The sequence below is a fragment of the Scomber japonicus genome, chromosome 9 (genome assembly GCF_027409825.1).
Source record: "Scomber japonicus isolate fScoJap1 chromosome 9, fScoJap1.pri, whole genome shotgun sequence".
NCBI classification, from domain to species: domain Eukaryota; kingdom Metazoa; phylum Chordata; class Actinopteri; order Scombriformes; family Scombridae; genus Scomber; species Scomber japonicus.
Window position 1 is genome coordinate 11,065,673 of NC_070586.1, and position 24,840 is coordinate 11,090,512.

General features: G+C 39.8%; 2 protein-coding genes across 2 annotated transcripts in view; one reads left to right on the forward strand and one right to left on the reverse strand.

Moving 5' to 3' along the window:
• Positions 1-1,701: 1,701 nt before the first annotated feature.
• Positions 1,702-10,084, forward strand: coq5 (coenzyme Q5, methyltransferase). Its single transcript, XM_053324655.1, has 7 exons — positions 1,702-1,923; positions 2,840-2,989; positions 4,214-4,438; positions 6,252-6,358; positions 6,950-7,038; positions 7,705-7,816; positions 8,302-10,084. The coding sequence occupies exons 1-7, from the start codon at positions 1,758-1,760 to the stop codon at positions 8,401-8,403; spliced, it is 951 nt and encodes a 316-aa protein (XP_053180630.1). The 5' UTR covers positions 1,702-1,757; the 3' UTR covers positions 8,404-10,084.
• Positions 10,085-10,815: 731 nt separating this feature from the next.
• The window catches only part of znrf3 (zinc and ring finger 3), a 67,980-nt gene continuing 53,955 nt past the window's right edge, over positions 10,816-24,840 (reverse strand). Inside the window, exons 3-8 of the mRNA XM_053324667.1 lie at positions 21,428-21,502; positions 18,764-18,895; positions 17,609-17,719; positions 16,256-16,423; positions 12,915-13,017; positions 10,816-12,708 (exon numbers count right to left, since the gene is read on the reverse strand). Coding sequence (XP_053180642.1) covers positions 10,958-12,708; positions 12,915-13,017; positions 16,256-16,423; positions 17,609-17,719; positions 18,764-18,895; positions 21,428-21,502 — 2,340 coding nt within the window. The 3' untranslated portion in view covers positions 10,816-10,957. The remainder of the gene's footprint in view (positions 12,709-12,914; positions 13,018-16,255; positions 16,424-17,608; positions 17,720-18,763; positions 18,896-21,427; positions 21,503-24,840) is intronic.

The window sequence follows — 24,840 nt, forward strand, 5'->3', positions numbered from 1 at the left end:
TTTAAACTAAATCACTGTGGCAGTGCGTTTTCTCTCCATATTCAACATAATTTCTTAAGACAGTGGTAGAGCCTTTTACTAATTATAATCCTGCAAATGAATTAAGTCTGGGGGGGGGGGGGTTGCAGACATAAAATTCAGTTTGAAGTACATCACGTAATACACAGATTTACACAATATGGGTTTGACCGTTTGGTTCATTTTGTTCCTTCCCATATAGGTATGAAAGGAAATAAGAGAGTGGATATACTGGCCAAACAATCACTTTAATCACAGTCAGTCAGTATGCAGGCTCTGTTAAGTAAAATCAAGGTTAAAACTATCTTTAAAAGTCAAATGCAAAAAGTGTGGCAAGAATAGGCTACTGGAGTATCAATGACACAAGTATACATCTCGATACAAAAAACATGTTAGTACTGGAGGGAACAGAAAGGAAGATGCAGGATAGGGCACACATGACTTAATCAAACACTGCATGAAATAGGCAAACACTCAGCTGGATCATGCATGCATAGTAATAAACCTGAATCTGTTCAACATGTGCTACTGGAGTATCCACGAGGAGGAAAGAAGGAAACGGATATGAGCACTAAAAGAAGCAAAACATAACATCACAGTAGAGAATCTTTGCAGATAAGCATCATGGCAAATATACAATTACCTAATTAAATATCTTATGGAAACAAGAAACATGTATTTATTTATGTTGTCTGCTAATCAGTGCCACACCCCAATCCACTAGATGGCGGTAATTCACCTTTAAGCTGGCTGAAATTCAATTCATTCACAACTTTAGATGCAATGTTTCCCCTTTTATGTTCCTTCTGCAATGAGTCCTTTTCTCATGTATTTTATGTCTGTGCTCATTTGAGTAACTGGGACTTAAATGTTCTTAGGTATTAATCTGGGAGACTCGTGGTCTTGGTCCCTGTTACAGAAAGCATGGTCTTATGTTTGAATGTGAGAACAAAAATGAAGTTGATAACCAGATAAAGTTGTTGTGTCTTTTGGCCAAACATATTATTCATATATCATATTCACAAAGCCATATTTCTTCAGTTTCTTCCCCCCAAAAAGTTTGCATTATACTTCAGACCGTCTGCAGGGTATCGAGACACAAACAAATAAACAAACAAACAAACACAAAGCTTTAAAGACATCTCATCTCTTGAGAAACATTGTAGACAATATTGCCAGATTAAAGCTGGTTTGCAGTAGCCTATTAGGCCTACATATTCACTTTTTAAATTTATTTAGTTCTCTTAATTTCTGTATCACGTGTTTGAGAAAGTTTCTCATTATTTTGAGATACTAAGTCATTATTTTCAGATACTGAGTCATTATTTTTAGATACTAAGTCATCATTTTGAGATTATTATTTTGAGATAAATCAATATTTTGAGAGTTTCTCACTACTTTGAGTTACTCATTATTTTAACATACAACGTATTTCCCCCCCATCAGCGGAAATGTGTTACGATATTAAACTAACTCAAACTAAACTGAAATATCTGTATTTAAAAAAACTGAAAAATTAAAAAAATAAATAAAAACTCAAACTAGTGACCCTGTTGATTTTCTCATGCTCTGGTATTTGTATTGTAACATTACGATGCTGTTGATAAAGTTGTATTTAAAAGTTACTGTCGCTTATGAATGACGACATCATGACGCGCTGTTGAATAACCAGCCTCCCCGGTCACCAACACAGACATTTATACACATGTCCTTATATATATGTCCTTATATCTGTGAACATGGCCGTGTCCATGAGGTCTCTGGTCCGTAGGGTGATCCGTCTCTCTCACAGACATATTAATGTTTCGGGTCGGTCCTCTTGTCGTTGTCTCAGCGATGCAGCCGAAGATAGAAGCACTCATTTCGGCTTTGAGACAGTACCAGAGGCGGAGAAGGCGAAGAGAGGTGGGTGACAGCAGAGGGAGCAAAACCTCAGTCAATAATGTCTCTATTTTATCACTTTATCGTCTCCTTGTTAATGCACACACCTTGACTAACAGGAATAAAGATGTTTTTGTAATCCTGAAGGTGTCCTGGTTATTTCGGCGTATAATTGATCCATAAAGTGACACTTCAGCTCAATAAAACCTCTAAAAAATAAACATTTGAAGGTGATTTCAGACATTGCAATGTGTAATTTAAGTGGGAATTGTAACAGAGTCGGTGTGGTTTGGAATTAAAGTAATTCACTTTCAAGATTTCAAAAACATCTAATAACAAAACCTGAATATCTCTATTAACCACATACAAATAAAAAGTGCTTTGTTTCCTGTCTGGCGATTGCAGGCATTCATTTATCCAATTAAAGATAAGCTGAGTTTGTGATATACCGTAGATCTCATTAAAGATTTAGAAGAGTTTTACAGAATGATGAACAAACACATGAAGCCACAGATTTAATTTGATTTGTTTATTTGACACTTCAACTAGAAGGAAATAATGTTAAAAAGAGACCCTGTTTCTTCAGGTCCAGAGTATAAAATGGACACAAATGTGTCAAAACATAAAGGTGTCAAGATGAAAAAAATATATATATGTAAGGTGCAGCCAAATATCTGAGTGTGTTCAGACTGAAATAAACTGTATGGAAAAAATCAAATCATTTAGATGTGGAGGAGTGGTGACATTTTATGCAATTTAATGCTTCTATTCACATGATGGGTATCGAATGAAATACTGAATTGGTATCAGTATCACTGTAAGGTAACTTGGTACTGGTATTGTAATTTTTTTAACGCTACCCAGTCCTAATGTTCAGTTAAAATGCTTAAACAGATTCCACTCATACAAATGCTCTTTCTTTCCATTTTGCTTTTTTCAGTGTATAAGGTGTTTGAGAATGTCGCCCAGAAATACGACGTTATGAACGATGCCATGAGTTTGGGGATTCATCGACTGTGGAAGGACACACTGCTGCATGTCATGAACCCACAGCCTGGTGCACAGCTTCTGGATGTGGCAGGTGGAACAGGTAAAGAAGCTTGTGTGCAGCCATAACATATTTTATTTGTGTTGATTTAAAGCATAAGTATAGACATACAATATGAAGTTTACTGAGCTTCATTAGTGTGACGTGTTAAAAGTCAAACTCTGGAAATCTGACTGGTATAATTTAGGGTTGGGCGATATGGACAAAATCAAGTATCACAATATTTTTGACTAGGTTTGCAAAATTCTGGGAATTTTCAAACTTGGTAACTTTCCATGTAAATTAACAGGAATTAACGGGAATTAATGGGAATTAACCAGGAATTTACTAAACTGAAGGTATGTTCTTATTAGGAAACTTAAATATAGTTGTGTAAAATAATATTTTAGCATAATCCTGACTTAAACAACCAGATATCATGCAGTACAGTTGAATATCTATGCTATCACATGCTCACACAGCACACTGTTTACTGCAGGACTACTGAGACCATGCCCCCCCCCCCTACATGCACTGTGCATTCCTCCCATAGACTGTATATAAGAAACCCTAACCCTAACCCTATTCCTCCATCACATGCACAGATTATTTCTACAGTTCTGGACCACACTTTTGAGCCCAGAGCACACAACTTGTGGACTGCAAAGTTGTTTTTGTTCTGTTTGATTGTTCAACTTGATCATGTTCAACTTATAAATAAATCTGTTTTAATTGTATTATTTTGCTTATAACTAAACAATTATTGCTTATTTGCTTAGATATGATGCCTTTCCACTAAATTACCCTCAATTGCCATAAATTCCCTTTTAATTCCTATAATTCCCATAATTCCCATGGACAGTTTCCAATTTGGAATATTTCCAAAATTCCCCAGCTTAACTTCCCATGGAAATTTACCGGAAATGTTCCACCCCTTTGCAACCCTATTTTTGACCTCCTCGATATCAATATTGCAACAGATTGTAGAGATGACTATTGGTGCTTTCATTAAATACTTATACTATAACATTTTTGATAAATAATCATTGGTAATGTGGATATAATGACAAAGTGGGTAAAAGGTAGAGCTAGAACAGTCTGGTAAGTTGAGAAGTAATGCAGCATTTAAAACCAGGAAAACAACTCTGATGACATATCAGGATATTACGATATCCAAAATCTAAGACGGTATCTAGTCTGATGTAACGATATTGACATAATATTGATATATTGCCTGGCTCTAGTATGACTCATGTTTTTTTTGTTTCTAATGATCCTCTGCTGCAGGTGACATTTCCTTCCGCTTCCTGGAGTACGTTCGTTCTCAGCAAGAGCACCAGAAGAGGAGGGCGGTGAGGACCATGCAGACGCCATCCTGGCAGGAAATCTCCAACAGCTACTCCACTGAGGACAAAGATGTGTCCCAGGAATCCAGAGCGGTGGTGTGTGACATTAACAAGGAGATGCTGAGAGTGGGCAAGCAGAAATATGAAAGCTCGGGCGTCAGTGCCGGTAAGTTTTCAAGAGTAAAATAGCTTCAAGTGTCCTGAAAGAGAGACACTTGATCCCTGTGTTTTGTTTATATGTACACAAATCAGGTTTTGGGGGTATCCCACTCATTTAACTGTGCATGTAATGATACTATGGTTACATCTGGAGAGGCCCTCATCCTGGCTTAGAGAAAACCACACATTCTGGTTGAGTTGAAACTGGGATGTAAACACATTTTCCAGGTTTCTGATCAGTGTCTGCAGGGCTGGATATTAAACCTCCCTCTCTGAGGACAGACAGAAATATGACAAACACTGTCCAGATTTGTATTCTTGTTTAATTAATCTTTCATCAGATAATGTCTGATTGAAGTCAGACTCAACTCTCTCCTTTCTGGGTTACCTCAAAAATGTCTCTCTCGCCTTCAACTGGTTCAGAACGCAGCAGCGAGGCTTCTTACTGGTTTTAACAGATGACATCACATCACTCCAATCCTTGCTTCTCTTCATTGGCTCCCTGTTCATTTTAGAATTGATTTTAAGATTTTACTGATCACTTTTAAAGCACAACTGGGTCTAGCTCCAAGCTACATAACTAACATGTTGACTCCCTATGGGCCGGCCCGCAGCCTTAGATCCTCGGGTGGGGCCTTTTTGGTTGTTCCAAAGTCAAGGCTGAAATCTAGAGGGGACCGTGCTTTTACCAGCAGGGCCCCTCAGCTTTGGAACAACCTGCCTGAGGAAATAAGGCTCGCACGTTCAGTATCTTCTTTTAAATCACTACTCAAAACTCACTTCTACAAACTAGATAATTATTATTATTATAATTTTGCTCATTTTAGTTTTAATGAGGCAAAGTCCTTGTATGTCTGATTTGTGAAGTTTGGCTTACTTTGTGAATTTAAAAAGAGTTTAGTACAAATACATGATATTGGTAATGAAACTCAGTGGTATACTAGCAACGAATTTAAGAACATTATCATCAGTTTCATGCACATGAGCATCTTTGACTCAGTTTAGGGAGTAGTTAACCAGAAAAACAAGCTATATATCTAAACATGACCTCATTTGGTAAGAGTGACAACCTGACGCCAGTCAGAACAGAGAAGACTTTGAGGTTTGTTTGCTGCTCTGGTCTTAATTTACAGGCAATAACTTGGGAACACCAAACCCACAACATTTGATTTATTGATTGATTGACACTGCCGGTCGCAGCAGAGCCTCACCCAAGATTCAGTCTAGTAAATCGGGTTCATGTTCATCTGTTGAGATAAGTCCGTTAGCACCAGAGTGACTGAAGTGGATGTCATGGAGTACAAACAGTCAACATTGACTTCAGACAGTGATGAGAAAACTGCATATCTGCCTCTCTTCTGTGTGTTCCCTGAAAGCAGTCCCGTGCAATTAAATGTGCTCATTGACAGAGACTGTGTTTACCCAGCTCAGATTGTGGCTGTAGAGTCAATTTGACTGGATGTGAACATTCTGCAATCATTTTATTCATGAACATAAATTAAATGTGTGCAAACTTTAATTTCCAAGCATTTAAAGCTCACTCCTGAGCACAGTACGCAATCCGAAAGAGCAGATACAAAATACTTTAATTATAAGTGTGTGTGACTGTGCAACCATGCATGACTTGAACAGAGTGCATAATAATTGTTGCAGGGTTACGAAACAGAACTATTGGTTTAAAAGTTGTTACAAGTTTGCAAACTAGAATTACAAGCTACAAAGTTTTCTTCACAAACGCATGAAAACTCGCAGCAGGGTGAATTTAAGGTAAGGATCCTGTTAATTTTGATGATGATTGTTTGTGTTTCTTCGTGTGTCAGGTCTGTCTTGGGTGGTGGGGGATGCAGAGGAGCTGCCCTTTGATGATGACCAGTTTGATATTTACACCATCGCCTTCGGCATTCGTAACGTCACTCACATAGACCAGGTAACTGACCGTAGCATCAACAAGCTGGTACTGCAGCTCTGTGTTTAGTGATCAGCCTGTTAACAGAACTAAGCAGTGTGTGTCCGTCCCTGTCAAACTATCATCTAGCAGGATACCCAGCTTTACTGTCCACTCCTATGCTGTGATCATTACATTCAATGTGTTGATTCAAATGCTTTAAATTTGTTAATAAATCCTGAAAAACATTCTTTTTTTTTTTCTTACCACTTAATTTCCAAGTTACATTTTCACCTCATGCACATGTATTATAAAGGATTTGGGGTATATTGTATTTATTTAGCAGCTTGTTTGTTATTGAATTCACTTTTTTTTTCCATTTAACTGATTCACTTTCAAAACTTTCCAAAAAAATGACCATCAAAATTTCTCAAAAAGGTGACATCTTCAAATAGAAATATTATTCCATATTTCACTTATATTGAATTTACATTTCAGAAGCATGAAAACCAACAAATGTTTGGCATTTTGGCTTAATTAACGACTTAAATGATTAATTGATAATCAGACATGTTGATACATTTTGTGTTGAATTCATTCATCATTTCAGCATTATCTCTGCTTCTGTTCTAGGCACTGCAGGAGGCTCTACGGGTCCTGAAGCCTGGTGGCAGGTTCATGTGCTTGGAGTTCAGCAAAGTAACTAATCCTGTGTTGGCAAGGTGAGGGGGAGTGTTTGTGAATATATATATCAGCCCTGTAACTCTCAAAAGTTAGATTTATTACTGCTATTATGAATGGAAGAGTACATTATAACAGCTGCAGCTTGTGTTTTGCTTGTGGAGGGAAAAACCTTTGTGCATATCAATATATCAGTGATATATGACATTTGCTTTGTTAGTTATGGAATGACACTGCCCTCTTCTGGCTTTGTACCATAGAGACTTCCAGTACATTTCCTCTCTGGCTGCACAGTACTCTATAACTATAACAATGTCTCCAGTGAATCTGCATGTATAATAGCAGGTCTGTGGAACAGGCATATCTAAATGAAATGCAGTTTTTGTTATGTTTGGTTCTGCTGTAGAGTCTGCATGAAGCGGCCAGCTGATTGAATAATAATTCCACATTTGCCTGAAAAGCAGTATGCTAAGGATTTACAGGTATTAAAAAGCCAGTCAGTCATCACTATAGAAACTAGAGCAGTATTTACATATACTAATATCATTTAAGATGGCATGGGAAAGAGGTTTTACTCTATGAAAACAAAACTTTCCAGTCTTAAAAAAAACATTGCAAACATACATAGACCTAAAATACATTTGGGATTTGGAGCAAATTCCAGTTTTTGGCTGTACAGGTAACAAGCATCCTCTTCTGTGTTTCAGGCTTTATGACACTTATAGTTTCCAGATGATTCCAGTTTTGGGAGAAGTGATTGCTGGAGACTGGAAGTCCTACCAGTATTTGGTAGAGAGCATCCGGAAGTTTCCTAACCAGGTGAGAAAATGCGTTCATTTGTCTCTGTCATCGTATTTCTATCACTGCCAACTTTACTTCAGATGTCATTTTATATCCATATTAGGTCTATCTTAAATTATTGTATTATTTCGCTTCTAATTCTCTTCCTTTTGTTATACAATTTCCCACCATGCTGCTTCTGTCATTTAAATGAGATGTTTTGCTAGTTATATTTTTTCCTGTAGTTTAAATGTTTTTTGTAGATATGTACTATTTCTTTCTTTCTTAATGCCAGGTGTCACCTTGCCAACAGGATTGCAACTAAATGCTATTTTCATGATAAAATCTATTGAATCTTTTTCTACTACTATTTTCTGTTAATTTACTAATTGTTTTAGTAATATTTGCGACTATGTTTACTTTTCTTCCAGCTAGTTAGATTTTCATCTGCTTTAATTATTTGACCCTGCATAGTCACTTTGTGAGTACTGTGTGTCATGTCTTCTTCCCTTTTTCATCTGCAGGAGGAGTTTAAATCTATGATTGAGGATGCAGGTTTCTACTGTGTGCAGTATTACAACTTCACTGGCGGTGTGGTGGCTATTCACTCAGGTTTCAAGCTGTGAGATGCACTTCTAAAACCTGCAAATGAAGAAAAAGAAACTAAGTGTGGTTCAGGCTTGTCTGCCTGTATGACAAACTGTCTGTAGACAGTTCTGAGACATTTCAGAGCATAAAGCCTCAGCTCCTCTCTGCAGATGTCACTGCACAATCCTAGATAGTCTGACGTCAGTGGACATATGATGGTTTTTCAGTGACTACTGCGCTGTAAAACAACAACGTTTTACCATCATTATCAATGTTAAGACAACTCCCAAGTGACTTAAATTTGAGGGTTTTTTTGGTAACATCTACATTTTGGCAATAAATAATAAAACCTGGAAATGGTGAGCTTTATAACTACTGATGATAAAACTAGTGATGCACCAATCTGACTTTTTCATTCCCAATACTGATACCAATATGTGGGCTTTGGGTATCGCTCGATACCAAGACTGGGATCATTTTTTATGTGTAAGTCAGACATTGTGAAGCAACATGTAACAAATAAATGTACTGAATTGTTATTTATTAAAATAATGTTATCCGATACTAGATCGGCCCAATGTCACCGATACCCAATCCAGTTATTTGAGTCAGTATTGAAACAATATCCAATATCAGTATCAGTATCAGTGCATCGCTAGATAAAACTACATCAAACAACAGCTAATGACTTGTGGAAAAAATGTTGATTGTAAATAATGTAAAGGAGGACACCACAACATGAGTTACTTGAATAAAACTGTATATTTTACAGATCTTTGTACACTTTAATTACAAAACTGTATGGTACTAAAGTTTTAAAATCGGTTTTTTGGTCAGAGAAGATTTAATCGTCTTGTGTGCAATTACCATGTATATACAAAGTCTCATGTTAGTGATTTTTCTCAAAATAAAAAGCAACCAAATAACTCAAACGTTCATACACTCTGAACATAAGACATGGCTTAAAGATAAATATATTAGTAAATAAATATTCAGAGAACATATTTCCATTCATGAAAATGTGTTGCTATACAGGTACAGAAATATACACAGATTGATTTCTAGCCTTTTTTAAACATTTGTAATGGTAATGACAGAAAATAATTATATTCTTAAAAAATTAAAAAATATTAATTTTTGTACACATTTTAATCTTCTTAAGTGCTAGAAACAATAACAAAAAAATTAAATAGTGACTCAAGTACCCCAAAATGTTATATTTGCAGTAGGTACATATCTCTATGCAAAAGGCAAGATTAGATTCTCACTTGATTACAGCACTGGGTTAACTTATAAATAGGGTTATTTCAGAAGGTTTTCCTCTGTGTAGAGAATGTGTATATTTCATAGAAACAGTATAAAAACAGTCTGCAGGACAAACAGAAAGGCATGAATGACAAGCATTGATATCACGAGTACTGTATGTATTATGCACGGCACGATATGATTCAAACGGAAAGACTGTGGTATGTAAAACTGCATTGTTTAAAAAAAAAAAAAAAAAAGTCACAGTACAATAAGGAACCCTTATGAAATATGAGTCTTTTCCAGCTACTTTCCTTTGGCCTTTTGATACATGCTAGAATCTTAAGAACCATAGATATTTATTAGAGCATGCCTCATGGAGGAAATCGGGTAAGTGACAGCAAAAATACACGTTTTAAGGGCTTCCAAACAAGAGGTAGAGTGCTACACTCTACCTCTGAAGAAATCTACTGACCCCGAGACACTTTAGTCACTTTAGTCTGGGATTCGACCAGATGTTGTGCAGTGTCTTTAGATATTGCTACAAATAGCTTACCAGCGTAAGGCTTTCATGTTGCTCTGGCACATCTCATACAGGTAGGCCACTACTGGACAGAAATGCAATGCATAAAACAAATTCTGTATCATATTGAATAGAGACCAGTGTCAGCCTTGCATTCACATTTCTATGCATTTTTTTCTGTAATATATAGCTTCTTCTCCTCAGAGAAATGTGTGGGTCACAGACACTTGGACCCATTTCCCTGCTCTTGAAAAAAAAAAAGGAAGAAAAAAAACAAACAATCATGTCTTTCTGTTTTGGTATAGCTATGTCCGTACAACCTATTTGAGTTGGTGGTTGAAGCTTTATAGGCAGTCAGTGTTCATGTGCGCACATATACAAAATGTATACATGTAGATGTTTGTGAATTGAGAGTATACTTTTTTTTCATAAAAACAGAAACTCCTGTATTCCTAGACCTTGCACAGAAGATGTAGTCTAGATGTTTTGTTCTTGACAAAGTCTGAAAAATCTCATAAGAAATGGGCCCAGTTTCTCAGGGTTGAAGGGGCCTAACCCTTGATGGCAGCAGTCTGCAAATAGATGCCAATACCGACCACTCTAATTTCTGAGACATTCGTGGCCACAGGAATGAACTTGATACACTGTATATCTAGAAATAACAGGCCATTTCAGTAGAAATCCACACAATCTAAGATGAAAACATTCAGCGCTCAGAGAGCACGGTTAGAACAAGGCAACTGAGGGTTTCAATGATTGACTGACTGACTGATACGGTACCAAATACATACTTTTGACTGAGTTCCTTTTCTCTGGACTCAAGTTCATATACCCAGACCTCCATCATTTGTTGTACTGCTTCCCAATGCATTGGGGCTTGCAGAGAGCTGAGGGTGAAATAAAGCCCTGGTCTCCTCCTCGTGAGGGTATGGCTGACCTCTAAACTGTCCTGAGGTGAAATACCCCTCCCTGGTCTCATGTCGCTCCCCTGTCCGCAATTCTGCCTCCACTGTGACATTGACAGGCAATAAACTGCTCTGGGTCTCTGCCCCTGTGCCCATTTCACAATCTGTGTCCTCAGGAATTATGGGTATTCTCTGGTTCAGTTCGCAGCAGGCCTGTCCAGAACAGGTTTCCGAGTCTGCATGCGCATACTGCACATTAACAGCGTAGTCCTCTGTGTAGCGCCCTGCTGTGGCCCTGTGGACCGTCATCTCTTTGTAGAAACAGCAAGGTAGCCCTTCGTAGCTAACCTGCTCCGAGGAAGGGCACATGTGCTCAGAAGCAAAGTAGTTCTTGGAGGTGGAGCTCTGAAATTCCATCCCCCTGTGACAGTGTCCTGAGGCCAGAGGCCCAGCTTGGTCCAAGTCCTGCCCCTTGCACTCCACATTGGGAGGAAGCACCTCGAAGCAGCAGCTACAGGCTGCAGCCCCAAGCTCCCCTGACTCGTCTTGTGGCCCCTTCCCCCTGTCTGCTCCTGTTGCCTCTGGAGCCCCGCCTGAGGTAGTGCTAGTGTTGCTGTTCTCCCTGGGTTCCAGTGATGAGCGACTGCTGTAATTGGGCTCCAAGCTGCAGTTGGAGAGGTGGTCCCCCGAGTTATATCCCGAAGCCCCAGGAGGAAGCTGGAGGCAGTCATGTCCCAAGGGAGCAGGGGATGACGAGTCCTCAGCAGGAACTGAGGTGCAACCCGTAGCCCCTGCTTCCCCTGCGGAGCCCCTACATGGGCTCTTACTTCGGTAGACATAAGGATCGTAGTCACTGCTCAACGAGCTGCGGAAAGTAGAGCAGCTACCGTACACCCCCTGGTTGCTGACCTCAGTACAGTCCAACATGGAGTCGCTGGAGGAACAGTGACACTGGCCTGAGCTGCTGCTGCTGCTGTCACTACCAGGGCAGTCAGCGAGGTAACCGCTGCACACTGAGCGGTGGCCATGGTAACAGCTCAGGCCAGAAGTGCTGCCGGTATCACCTATCCTTGAAGAAGAGGCAGGTGCCATGTGTACCACTGTGGGGTATAACAGTCCCTGCTGGAAGGCCCTGCTGTGGTGGCCCTTATGAGCCCCTCCTCCACCACCAAGCTGTCCTGCCATTGCAGGCCCTTGGCCACCCTCAGGTTGCTGAGGGAAAGTCAACCCCTGAAAATAGTAGTGCTGGTACATAGTCTCGTACTGCGAGAAGCAGGCTGCTCGGGAGAAGTTGCGCCCGTGGAATTTGGGTCGTTTAAAAGCAGCGTGATGCGGTTGTGCTTGGTAGGCAGGGGGTCCACGGTGCTCCAATCCGCAATGGTGAGGGTTGAGTGAGTGGTCCAGATGGAGGGTGGGGTGGTAGCTCCGGAGGAAGGCAGACGTTGATTGGGGTGGGTACAAACCTTGAGGATCTGGGTGCTGGTCCACAGTGAGCACAGTGATGGGGTTTCCATGTGGGTCCATGCTTGTTCTGGTTGGGTAGGCTGTCACCTGGCCTGCACGGTGCACCCTGCCAGGATAATGGACTGGCAGCACCACCCTCTGCTGCCGGCCATGGACTGGGTTGCCCGGGTCCATACATGATGGTCCTGGATTTCCCTTCTTTTGTTCTGTGGAGAAAAAAAGTAAGCAACATTTAGACTCTTACAGATGAAAAGTACCTTTATGAACTAATGTATTTTGTGCAGTTAATAACAAGTTGATCTTTTACAACCAGGAAACAGTTTTTGTCTATCAGTGAAATAAGTGTCAGTGATATTAAGAAAGGGTATTTCATATAAACATCAAAGCAAAAACTATTTGTGCATTAGCTTACCAATGATGTTGTGTCTACAGTGGGGACAGGTGTGATGTTGGAGCAGCCAGGGATCGACACATTTTTTATGAAATCTGTGTGCACAGGGGATGACTCGCAGCTCCTGGAGGGGAAAATAAGAGGATTTAATGGTCACTACTTTTATTGTCATGTATCCAAAACACAAAAAAGCAGCAAATACTGTAACAACAATAGGAGCACAAAAGGTCCACAATGTCTCCTTACAGCAGGTGGACAAAACATTACTCTGATTTATCTGTAATAAAATGAATGGCAGCAGTCCAGCATAAGCACAGTTTGGAGAGTGAAATGTCTGTGTTATGTCTAAGTGGGCTGTTGCTATTAATTTAATAGAGAAAAACCAGAAGAAAATCTGGATCTTTGTTCCTTCCTGGAAGCACGTTAAAATACTTTCACACATTTAATATAAAAGGTAACACGTAGCATCTGATGTTTATTTCAACACTGCCATCACAATACAATAACCCTGCGGTTACTATTTCTATGAAACCCTGTTTGTCTTTCAGGGTTTGCATTGGTAACCCACTACTAACAAAATAAATATAGCTCTGTGTTCTTTAGATGATTAGTGAAATATGTCAAATTACATTAAGATGTAAGACAAGTACATTTGCAAGGAAACACATTTCTTAAATTATGTTTATGCCGACAGGGTTTAATTTGTCAGAGGCAGAATTTAAATGTGTGGTTGAGAGCTTGCAAATGTCCAGAGGGTGGCAGCAAAGCCATACGGAACAGTCAGTTATGGTGATGGTTGTGACGGCAGGAGCCAACTTCACATCATGCCACAAACAAAACTCTTAACTAGATGCCACACCACAATACAAATACAACTTTGATGCTCAATGTCACCGCTTTCTGGAACAAAACAAACAACAGGCGTACACTAGAGGATTGATATGTAAAGAATGCAACACTTTGCATTCAGATTGAGAATTGTCATTCCAGTACACAAAAGCAGGAACACTATGAATATGAATTATAATATTCTTTTCCAGTGAGGGCTCTTTCACTGCCATAAATTCTTTACTCTGTGGCTTAATGTGACTCATCTTTGGGCTCTCTTCCACCCGAGCTTTTGTTGCTTGGTTCACTGCTCAAAAACCGCTTTGATGCCATTCAGCCTTTTATATCGCCACTTCCTCTGTGCAATCCTGGCGCCATGCTTTGTTGTGTTTTCTTCTCCTCCTTACCGAAGAGACACATTACCACAAAAAAAAAAGAAAAAGAAAAAGAAAGAAACACCAACTATGTCTCCCTGGGCAGTGGGGTTTGTCCCTTCAGCATCAATGAATGAGGATGAGCAATGCTGTTACAGTAAATCATCAAAGTCCGAGATTAGGATACATATGTTGACAAGAAGGCCACACACGGAAAACAGGAAGCTTAATCACAACCCAATGCACTTTGGGTACCGTTATCTCTCCAGGTGCTATGAAAGACTGACTTAAACATCTAAAAAGGCGCCGGAAAGAACGTCACTGAAGACCGCAGGACTGTGGTCCCCAAGCACATCAGGGGAACTTCCATTCTATTGTCCACATTACTGCATTATGTTTCATGTCTACAGAATATGCAAGGGAAAAGAAAATAGGCTCAGTGGGTAGATGACCATGCTAAGAAGTGCCTGGGCTTCACTGTGTTCCACTTAAGCAGGAAGGTGCCTTTGAATAACAATCATTCAACTAATTCAGATGGTGCATGTTACCTTTGTCTATTATTGTACGGACCTGAACTATGTCAAAAGTCAAATGTTGCATAAAATGCTCTCCTGGAGAAAATTATGTATCATGACCTTGTATGATACTTCTGCTACCATTCATAGGGATTCAAATGTTTTACAAATGTAATTAAAAATATCGGATATTTCCAAATAAGCCAATTGATTTGAAGTGTTTCAAATCATTTTTTTGTCCCCACACATCAAAACATTGTGCTTTGTACTGCAAGAAGAGACAGGTCGCCACTGTTTGCAGTAAACAAAGTCTTGTGGCAAGTACCATGCGTGAAATGCATGTGATGAACAAAAATAAAAGAGGCTAATGGGTGGAAAATACAAACAAGATGAGGATTGTGAGCCTCAATTTCAGCTGCAATTTTAAATCAATACACATTTACACGAGTATTTGTGATGTAATGTATTTTATAATCTGATTTTTACTTTGCTTTTTTAAAACTGAATGGTTTCACAATGGGCAAGTATAGCAATAATACTCATGACTGTGAGATATACTGTACGTAAGGGTTTTGTACAGTGGCTACTCATAAAAGTTCATTTTATGAAGAATGTTCAAGTCTGAGATGTAATCTTGAAAACAAATTTAAGCATTCAGAAATATTATAGAAAGAGTCCATGTACTTCAACCAAAATTAGACTTTTTGGATTTGAATACACATGAAACATAACTGGGAAGGTACAGAAATACACAGGAGGTAATGAACATGAAGAAGAAATACTAAAGATTCTTCACTATTTCTAGGTCAACAATCAAATGTAAGAAAAGTTGTGGAAAGTGTTTGAAGTCAAATTGTTATTCAAAGCGAGGCTTTTTCTCAGTGTCAAATCATGGCTAGATTAAGCTTTCTAAAGGAGCAGCGCATGGAACTACTAAAACGCTTTGCAGAAACTAGATCATTTGTATTCATCAGGCAAACCAAAAGTGACCACACCATCAGAAGATCAATACGTCAAGCTTAGTTCCCTGAGAGATAAATAAAAGCGACTTCATCACAGATACTGAATTCTCTGAACAAAGAACACAAGACTCCAATAAACAAAAGGACTGTCAAAAGAAGTGTTGTAGTGGTCTTAGAGAATGGAAAGCAGATTCCAAACCACTTCTCAGGAGGGGCAACAAGGGCTAACGATTGGGGTGGTCTGAGAAATACTCGCATTCACAGTGGATGATTGGAAAGAACTCTGTCTTTCAAAAGTATTTCTATCGATCCAAGTCTGAGATTTATGGCAGTGACAGAAGTGTGGATATAAGGAGACGAATGGGAGAAAGAACGATACTGCAGTGCATCAAACTGAATATTCAAGTCTGGGAGCATTTTGTCAACTCTGGAGGTGGACACCTGCACTGAATTGATTACACCCTGTCCAACGATTAATACCACTCTTCAGAGACATGCTGCACCCTCTGGTTTGCATTTTTGTGGAGAACAATTCATACTGCAGGACAATAATGACCCCAAACACACCACAGCTTTGCAACAACTATTTGAGGAGCAAAGAAGACCACAGAGTCCTGTTCAGATTTGAAAGGCCCTATAACGGAAGTCAAATATATAAATCAGAGTTAAGTTTTTTTTCTTACCTCCCCATCAATGTACTTCTCCAGACAGATGGCGCAGTCAGAGGTGGAGCTGCTGCTCAGTGAATCAGAGGCTCCACAGCTGCTCTCACGCTGGGCTTTTCCTTTGGCCTTGAACTTTCGTGTCTCCATCTTTTCCAAAGCCTGAATGGCCATTCTGTTCATCGAGCTCTGTGGTGGGGAGAAAGGCGGACATGGTCAGTGGGAATATCTGAGTGTTTGATGAGCAACATTTGAGTTTTAAGAAGACCCCTTTAGAGCTTTGCAGTATTTAACATGAACACTGATGAACATGAGAGTCAAGATAAGCAGTGACGACACAGTACATCATTTTGCAATAACTCCGGCTCTGACTCAGGTCTCTTTTCTTCAGGCCGCCTTAAAAATGTTACTCATCAAAAATAGAGACTGACAGTTAACTGCCTATCAGGATTAAATGTGATAAGTACATGTGTAGCAGTCTGGGTGATTTATAGAAGTCGCTGCTTTAATTGCTTTGGTGTGAAAATCATTCTCATTGCAGGGGGGGGTTGACAAAATATGAAACATGAAGAATTTAAAAATCTGTATAGTTAGTATGTAATTTAACTATAGTTGTGTATGGGCGAACCCTTAAGGACCTAAGCCTAAAATTCTCAAAGAAGGTGTTCAGATAAATTGGATTTCAAAAAGTCAATATGTTGCAAGCTATATTTACCTTCCGAGAGCAGTTCATTAATTTTTCACATTACAGGAAGGAAAAGGTTGTTACATGTGACAAATTTGCCCCTGGTGTGAGCTGTTCTCTTAATTAACCACCAAAGGAAGTCACGACCAAGTCATACACTGCTGTGACACAGAAGTACACACCCATTATACACCCACCCACAGAAAAACGAGTAGGCCTACAGTCACACACACACACACACACACACACACACACACACACACACACACACACACACAGAGGCAGGATTACACCTGTCTTAACGGATGCTGCAACAGGTTTCCTGCTCTGTCATGACATCTCTGTGCGTTTGGCTCCGACAGCCGACTTCTCATCAGCGTTAATTAAATGCTAATCCCGATTCATGCGCCCGACCTAAGCCTCCACTGAGAGCTTTTTGTCAACACACCACAGGAATCAATCAGCGGCAGAGCTACTGTCGCCTGACTCAATGCCTGTAACTCCCAGTGAAGTCATGTTGACTGGAAAAACAAGGCATTTGTATATTTGGGTGTGTTTTGTGTGTGATGCATGCATATGTTTGATCCTATGTGTGTCATGATCTTGTGAATAAATAATGTTTTTTTCCAAGTTGTTGTTTCTTCACACTTTTTGTTCTAGCGGTGATGAGCGTGTGATTAGACTCTCACCTGGCTTCTCCTTTGCTTGAGTTTGATCTTGATGAGCAGAATGAGGCAAACCAGCGATACGACCACAAAGAAAGCCAGAAATATACCCATGTCAAAATATTCCGTGGGCTGCTGTGGAAAAAGGAGGGAGAGAAAAGAAAACACACATTTGTCAAATAATCTTCGCATACAGCTGGTGTGAAGGGTCATTAAAATGTTTTGTGGTAGTTTGAGATAAAACTTTTGTTAGTAGTTATTCAGCAGACCTGTGTTTAGTTTAGTTTGGTCATTTTAAATTAATGTTACTCAAATACACATGGAAATAACTAAAGAAATTATCTTCATCTCCCTTAGAAACAGTGACAAACCTAAAAAAAGGCAGTTCCACCTACACCTTTTTACATTAATCTTTGAGTAGATCCCTACATACATAACATACACAACTCATTTATACATAATGCACATATAATAATACACTGAAAATGTACGCTGTGATTTATTCACTCTATATTATGCAAATAAAAATGAGACCTGGTATTTTCTAGAATAGAAATGTCGTCATTATTTCATCGTCAATTCATTTACATCTCAGTCAAACACTGACAGGAAATGATACTGCAGAGTTCAAGACAAGAAAAACTGTCACGTTGACACCTTTTCTTTATTCTTGAGAGATAGGAGCCAGGATAAGATTCTGGCTAAATCAAAGAGGTGGCATTTCCAAGAATATATGTTCCCATGTCCCAAATATCTGCTGAAAATCCTCTGGGAAAAGTCAGATTGCCAAATTCACCATCAGAAAATGTGCACTTATCGGACTGTCCTTTCTCTCAGGCTTTCATTATGTCAAGCTATTTGACCTCAAAGTGTGTTGGTCTCTTATCAAATATTCCAAGCAAACAAACAGCTCTTTGAATGGCTGATATTAATCTCTCACAGTGCTGCGAAAAAGTCCTCGGCCTCAGGGCAGCGGAGAGCGGAGAAGAAAGAGAAAGGGTCAGATTTCACAGCTGGAATTTTTCGTTTGTCTTCACATCTGAAAACTTTTCAGCACCGTCGTTTGGAGCAACATGTCTGCCTCTTCTTCATGTTCCTCACATGTAGCTTGGATTTGTCTCACACACACATGCACGTGATCTACAACGCAGTGGTTTTGGGTTTGGCACGAGTCCTTACCCTCGGTGGTCTGTGTTGTATCCGAGCCCGGGCCACTTTCTGCTTGTTGACGATGTTCATCAACTTCACAGCGTCGTTGCCCTTCACGTACACAACTGGCCGCTTCAGGGGATCCTCGGCAACCTGGTTCAGCTGAGAAGACAGAAAGATACATTCAACACCACATGTACTAATGCAAAACAAAATTAACAGTCATAGTAATAACAACCTTCATATAATAATTCAGATGTTTTGCAGTCATGTGATCTACATCCAATATGACCCGATTACAGCTAAAACAGCCAGTATTTCACTTTATTTCGATTTTTATAAATGTTGCTTTATTAATTCTTAATTGACTGAAGCAAGGAATCTGAGGATTTCCGATTTGTACTGGTATGTGTGTCTTTAGAAGAGGCTAACCATTTAAGAGTCTGGTGATGGTCTAAATGTCATTATAGAGGTTTTTCCAGTCTTGAAATTCTTCAAGGAAATAATGAGTGGATGTGTTTTTGCTTTGAAAATAGTTCCATTTGTCACTTTGTAAAGATACAAACTGAAACTGAATGCTCCTTGCAAGTGCCCGCTTCAGTATTAAACTATCAGTGTCATTGGAGTGGGTGGGAGATGATTAATAGCAAAAGGCACAAGTTCTGCAGCACAGTATTATACAACTTCTCAGACTCTTCTCTGATCCTATTTTTCTTGTGAAATTCTCCATGGCTTTATTTCTTAAAGCCTCTTGAAGTATCCAAATGTAATGCAAAAGAGAGAAAAAAAACTGCATAGTGTCAGCTTTTCACCAGGGTGTCACAGGTTGACAAAGACTTCTACCCTAAAAGCGGTGGAGTCAGCCACGAAATATTAAATGCTTTACACTCAGAAGAACTTAGAGGATCTTTTCAGTCTTCTTCAAACTTTAAAAATCTAAAGATCACTCTAAAGGTGGAACTGCTCTCAACTCACTGACGTATGCAGTGTGTGATGAGGGACTGCAAGCAGACATAGCTTAATTTTAAGGGGACATAAGGCAGGCGGTTTGGGAACTACTGCCCTAATGGATGTGAACTGTCTGAGGGTGAAAAAGCCAAAGGCATGAACTCTTCTATTACCAACTGGGGAAAGTGACCTATAGGCTCAAGACATGGAAACTGTGGTCACGGTTTGCCAGAGGGAGCAGGAGGAAATAGTCAATGAATAGTATGTTCTGGCTTTCGAGTCAGTTGACATACTCCTTTACTCCTCCTCTCCCTCTGTCCTCCCCTTTCGTCTGCTGGTGGAATCTGTAATTTGAAAAGCCCAAGGGAAATACCGAGGATATTCGCATTTCTATTTCTTCTGCTGTCGTCATGTTCCCCAGAGAAATACTGTATGTTCTGGTTTCAAAGTATAGATGTTGGAACTTTTGATGTGCCGCTTCGATTCTGGTGCGCTGTTCCCTCTTTGAGAAACGACTACCACAAAGACTCTGACTTGGCCAAACAATACATCATTAAGAATTATACCTATAAGTCCTACAATAAACTCCACAGAAAGAAAAACCTTGAGTGTATCACTTATTAAAGAGAATTAATCACAAACTCAACTTTTCTCCCAAACAAGTGTTTCAGCCACAAGCAGCACTTAGCCCCACATTATAGTACACAACGGCTTTAAAAAGGAAGTCAAGTACATTAACTTAATAAAGGTTCTCTCTAAATTTCGGCCCCAGTATCTTAATTCTCTCTAAGCTCCTCCTCCCTGCCCCTCGGCCTTGTGGGTCCTGTCTCTGCTGATCGGGCCGCTCTGACTGGAAAAGCCTCTCGGGGGAATTTAACACAGCCGCCCAGCGCTGCCTTTCATGTGGTCTCCGCGCAATCCCTTTTATCTCTCAGCTACGCGCTTTACGACCCAGCGGCAGAGAAGAAGAGGCGAGGAAGGGAGGGAAAAAAAAAGAGAAAAAGGCTGCAAGTCCAGGCCTGGCGTGGCGAGGATGAATACCACAGGAGAATTCTTGCGACAAAGGCGCTCAGACGAGCAACTCGTGTATTATACCTCTCAACAGCAACAGACACAGGAGCCAGAAAGAGTTGAAGAAGCAGGAATGTGAGTGTCTGGGAGTGTGTGTGTGTGTGTGTGTGTGTGTGTGTGTGTGTGTGTGTATGTGTGTGTGAAGAGAAATATACTTTGTTCTTACAGTAGCCTATAGTATGTGTGTTCTCACAAAAGTGCACTCAAAGACAGATCCATAGTCTCAGGGGGGTGAGGTAATGTGCGCTACCTGTGCAATTATGAGCTCAAGAGAGTTTGGTCATGGTCTAGTGAAAGCTGAACCTGGATATCCATTTGCAGTCCTCTCACAGCATAACACACTCATCCAAACACAAGTTAGAGAGCTCAAAGGCCCAGAATGGTTGAATGAGCAACACTGATCCACATGCTTTTGAGCAGAACTAAAGATAGAAAGATCATTGTTTGTACAAACAGCACGCACTAACACACACACACACACACACACACACACACACACACACACACACACACACACACACACACACAGTCAGATGGGAAGGGCATGCTGCTGAGCTTTATTCAGAAGTGAAAGGCAGAGTGTCTTTAACAGACCGAGCGAGACAGATTAAAGCGGTTCAGTGTTGTTGAAACGTGAGCGGGTAAATGCCAGAGTAACTTTAGGTGTGGACAAACCTGGTCGATGGCATCTGGATTTTCTGACACATCAAAGATGACGGCTGTGGCTCCTCTCTGCACTGCTCTCTTTGCCTGCAAAACGGAGGAAAAAAGTCATTATAAGACATGCTGATGTGGAGAGAAAAAAGCAAGGCAACGTGTGATCAGGTTCTTCTTTAAATCAACTGCATTCTCACTATTTTGACTTGTCACATTCAAATTAGGACCACTAGAGGGAGTTCTCTGCCTGAGTGTGACCACAGATCATCTGGAACGAGCGGATGAGGAAGGATAGTGACAGAAGTCCAACAGTGGAGAAGTAAACAAGCCATTGATAACATTTGCTTGGATGTACACATGTGGGTCCATGCCTTCACGATGTGTTTCCAACTAAATCCATATCACATTAGCCTTAATAGCATGACATCCACTAAAACCGTTTCATCCTTGTATCGAGAACTAATGCATGCATCGCTGAGGTGCATCACATGGAGCTGAATCTGAACCGAATTCTGCCGTGCACGCTCTGAAAAGTTGAATAAAGTTATCAAGGCTTTCCAACCGACTCAAATCTGAGCTTCTTTCATCTGCGAGTAGAGAAAGTCATAGCAGAGAGGTCTTTTGAAGACTTCTGCTGAAGGCAAAAGATAAAGGAAATGCTTGGATCTGCAGAACCCCAAGTATCTCCTCACAGAATCCAAATTGGCTTCCCCTCCTCGGCAAAAAAAAAAAAAAAAAAAAAAAAAAAGTTCCATTATCTTAACTCCTGCTTTCCCCTACAACACGTTCTCACCCAGCTTGATTCATGGTGCCCTATTTAGACAACGTTTTGATGTCTGCACTACATGATCTAAAAGAGCGCGGCTGGGATCATATCCTGGTATTATCAAGTGCCCTTGGGTTCTTGCCAGCGCTCTTCATAACTGGAGGGAGCGAGGGGGGGAGTGTAGATCAAAGTGACAGTGTACAGTGCTGTGACTCTGCTTGCCGAGTGGCTGGAGAGTGTCACCGCTCCAGTCTGCAGGCACTCACGGAGGACAGAAAGAGGAGATGGGAAGGAGAGGTATGTGCAGGGGAGGCGTGATTTCTCTCTTCACAACACATCATGTTGATTTTTTTTTTTTTTTTGGGAGGAAACGACATTCAACATCAACAGTGACCAAACAGGAAAGAAAAACTTTTGGTCAACTACCAGGAGCCAGAACAGTTTCAGTACACCAAGTGTGGAAGGATGAACACTATTCTTCCAAAAGATATTCCCATGTTTCTATATTTCTATTTGGTGTTTTGATAATGGTTGTGGAATGTTCTCTCTTACACAAATCCAAAATCTGGTGATCATGAGAGTCACGCGATTCACTTTTCATACTCCTCAAACATTACAATGACCGATCATGATTTGAGTAGAAGCATCTGCATTTGTTACTTGTTCAGTCAGTCTGTTCCAAATTATTCACCTGTATTCTACATTTCTTTGGTGAATACAATTTTTTTTATCCATTTGATTTGACTTTGGAGCTGCAAGGATTTGTTTCTTAATCCATTTGTTGACTGTCACAAAATGAATAATGAGGGTTGCTAACATGCTAACATTTTCTGATACAAGCTTTTCCAATGTGAATACTTTCTGGTGTCTGTAGTCCTCTATGATAGTGAACTATGTTTGGATTATGGACTGAACAAAACAAACAGAGAAACAGTAATCAACATTTTTCACCATTTTAAAAAGACCAAACAAAACTAATTGATTGGTCTAAGATTGATTGATCAGTTCTTTCAGCACTACTTGTGACTCTAGTTCTGCTGTTTGTTTGGCATGATTTTAAAAAGGATGTTCACCTTGCCATCCAAAGTTTACACACAGTATATACACACATAATCTGGCCTCTTTGCACCTCTGTTAGTTGTCTCCTGCTGCATTGAAATTCATACTGAAGTGTTGATATACTGAACTAGTTGATGTATAGCTACACGCCACTAAACCCCAAAGTGATGCAGCTTTGTAATTGTTTTCCTTTCACTTTTCCTATGGTGCTTATGTTATTTTACCAACTTCCTGTGTGTATTATTCTTTAGAAAGAGGTCAATGGTTAATTATAGCTCTCCAAGAAGTAGCACGTGTCACCAAAGTTAGTTTAAATTTAACTTTACGAATGTTTCACCAACAACAAGCATGACACACTTCACTTGTTTAAAACAGTTTTTTCCCTCCAAAGCGAGAAAGACAACTCTAGAGTCAATAATCTCACTAGGTATAAATACATATATATAAAATAAACTATAGCAACACACAAGCATGGGCCTGAGACCTTCTTCACTGCAGATACTGTCCCGTATGAGCAGTTAGGAGGGACTATTGCTGCACAGACAAGTTACAGCAGGAGGGAAATGGAGCCAAACTAACAAAAAGCTTTTGATGTAAGTGGTGGTATATGTACCACAGTCTAAAATCAACTGTGAGTGTAAATCAACCTCAGGAAAATATATTCTCAAGCATCAGAAGTGTATGAGCTATGTCTCAATTAGATTTCCTCTTGGTTTAATCCAAAGACAAGATGTTTATGAATCTGGCTTTCATAGCTCATTAAAGACTAATTAACCCTGCAAACTGATTCGATCTTTCTGAGTAGTGAATGAAAGCCTTATTAAAACACTCACACATTAAAAACAGCAATGCGCCATAAATACAAGCTCTTCCAACTTTGTTACTTTCTCTTTCCCTGCCTCTTTTACATAAACTAACATCGCTCTTTTCTTTCTTCTTTTTCTTTTTGTACTTGGAAAGTTCAAAAGCGAGGGGAGAGAAATCTCGCTCGGCTTTTCCCTCTCACCCAGTTTTTTCTCTCAGCTCCACACTGCCAGGCTCCAGCCCCCATTTAATTCAGCACAAGTCTGCTCCTTTGATGTTAGCTCTCCCAGTTAATAATTAATAGCTCTTGGTAAGACGCTTTCAGAAGGAGATCTCCCTCCTAAAGAATCTCCACTCGGGCAGGCCTGCGCTGCAGTGCAGGGACTTGCCTGACGACAACAAAAATGCACCCACAGGCAAACTGGCTCTCCTAAAAAACATGACACATCTCCTTCTCAGCCCTATAAAAAAAAAAAACTACAACCTCTGACACCAAAGGAAGGATAACTACTACTTGGATTGTGACTGTTGTAATATAAAAAATTGATCATGTTGATACAAAGTTTTAAAAACACTTCAGTGAGGAAATAGTGTTTACTTCAATGACTCAAACTGGATATAGGATTTCAAGTGGCAGAGCTGCTTTGTAAGAGGATATTGTGAAAGAAATTCGAGACAGCAGTCAGTCCTTCCCTGCCAACTTTACCAAAAAAAAAAAAAAAAAAAAAAAAGAACAACACTGGAGACCTTTCATTCATAAAAGTTTCATTGACATCCAACAGGAATTTCAAAAGTCTATTTT

Excerpts from the sequence above, each read along its gene's own strand:
- coq5 (XM_053324655.1), top strand. The coding sequence starts at position 1,758 with ATGGCCGTGTCCATGAGGTCTCTGGTCCGTAGGGTGATCCGTCTCTCT. Across the intron at positions 4,439-6,251 it reads AAGCTCGGGCGTCAGTGCCG|GTCTGTCTTGGGTGGTGGGG; the intron begins GTAAGTTTTCAA and ends TTCGTGTGTCAG. Across the intron at positions 7,039-7,704 it reads ACTAATCCTGTGTTGGCAAG|GCTTTATGACACTTATAGTT; the intron begins GTGAGGGGGAGT and ends TCTGTGTTTCAG.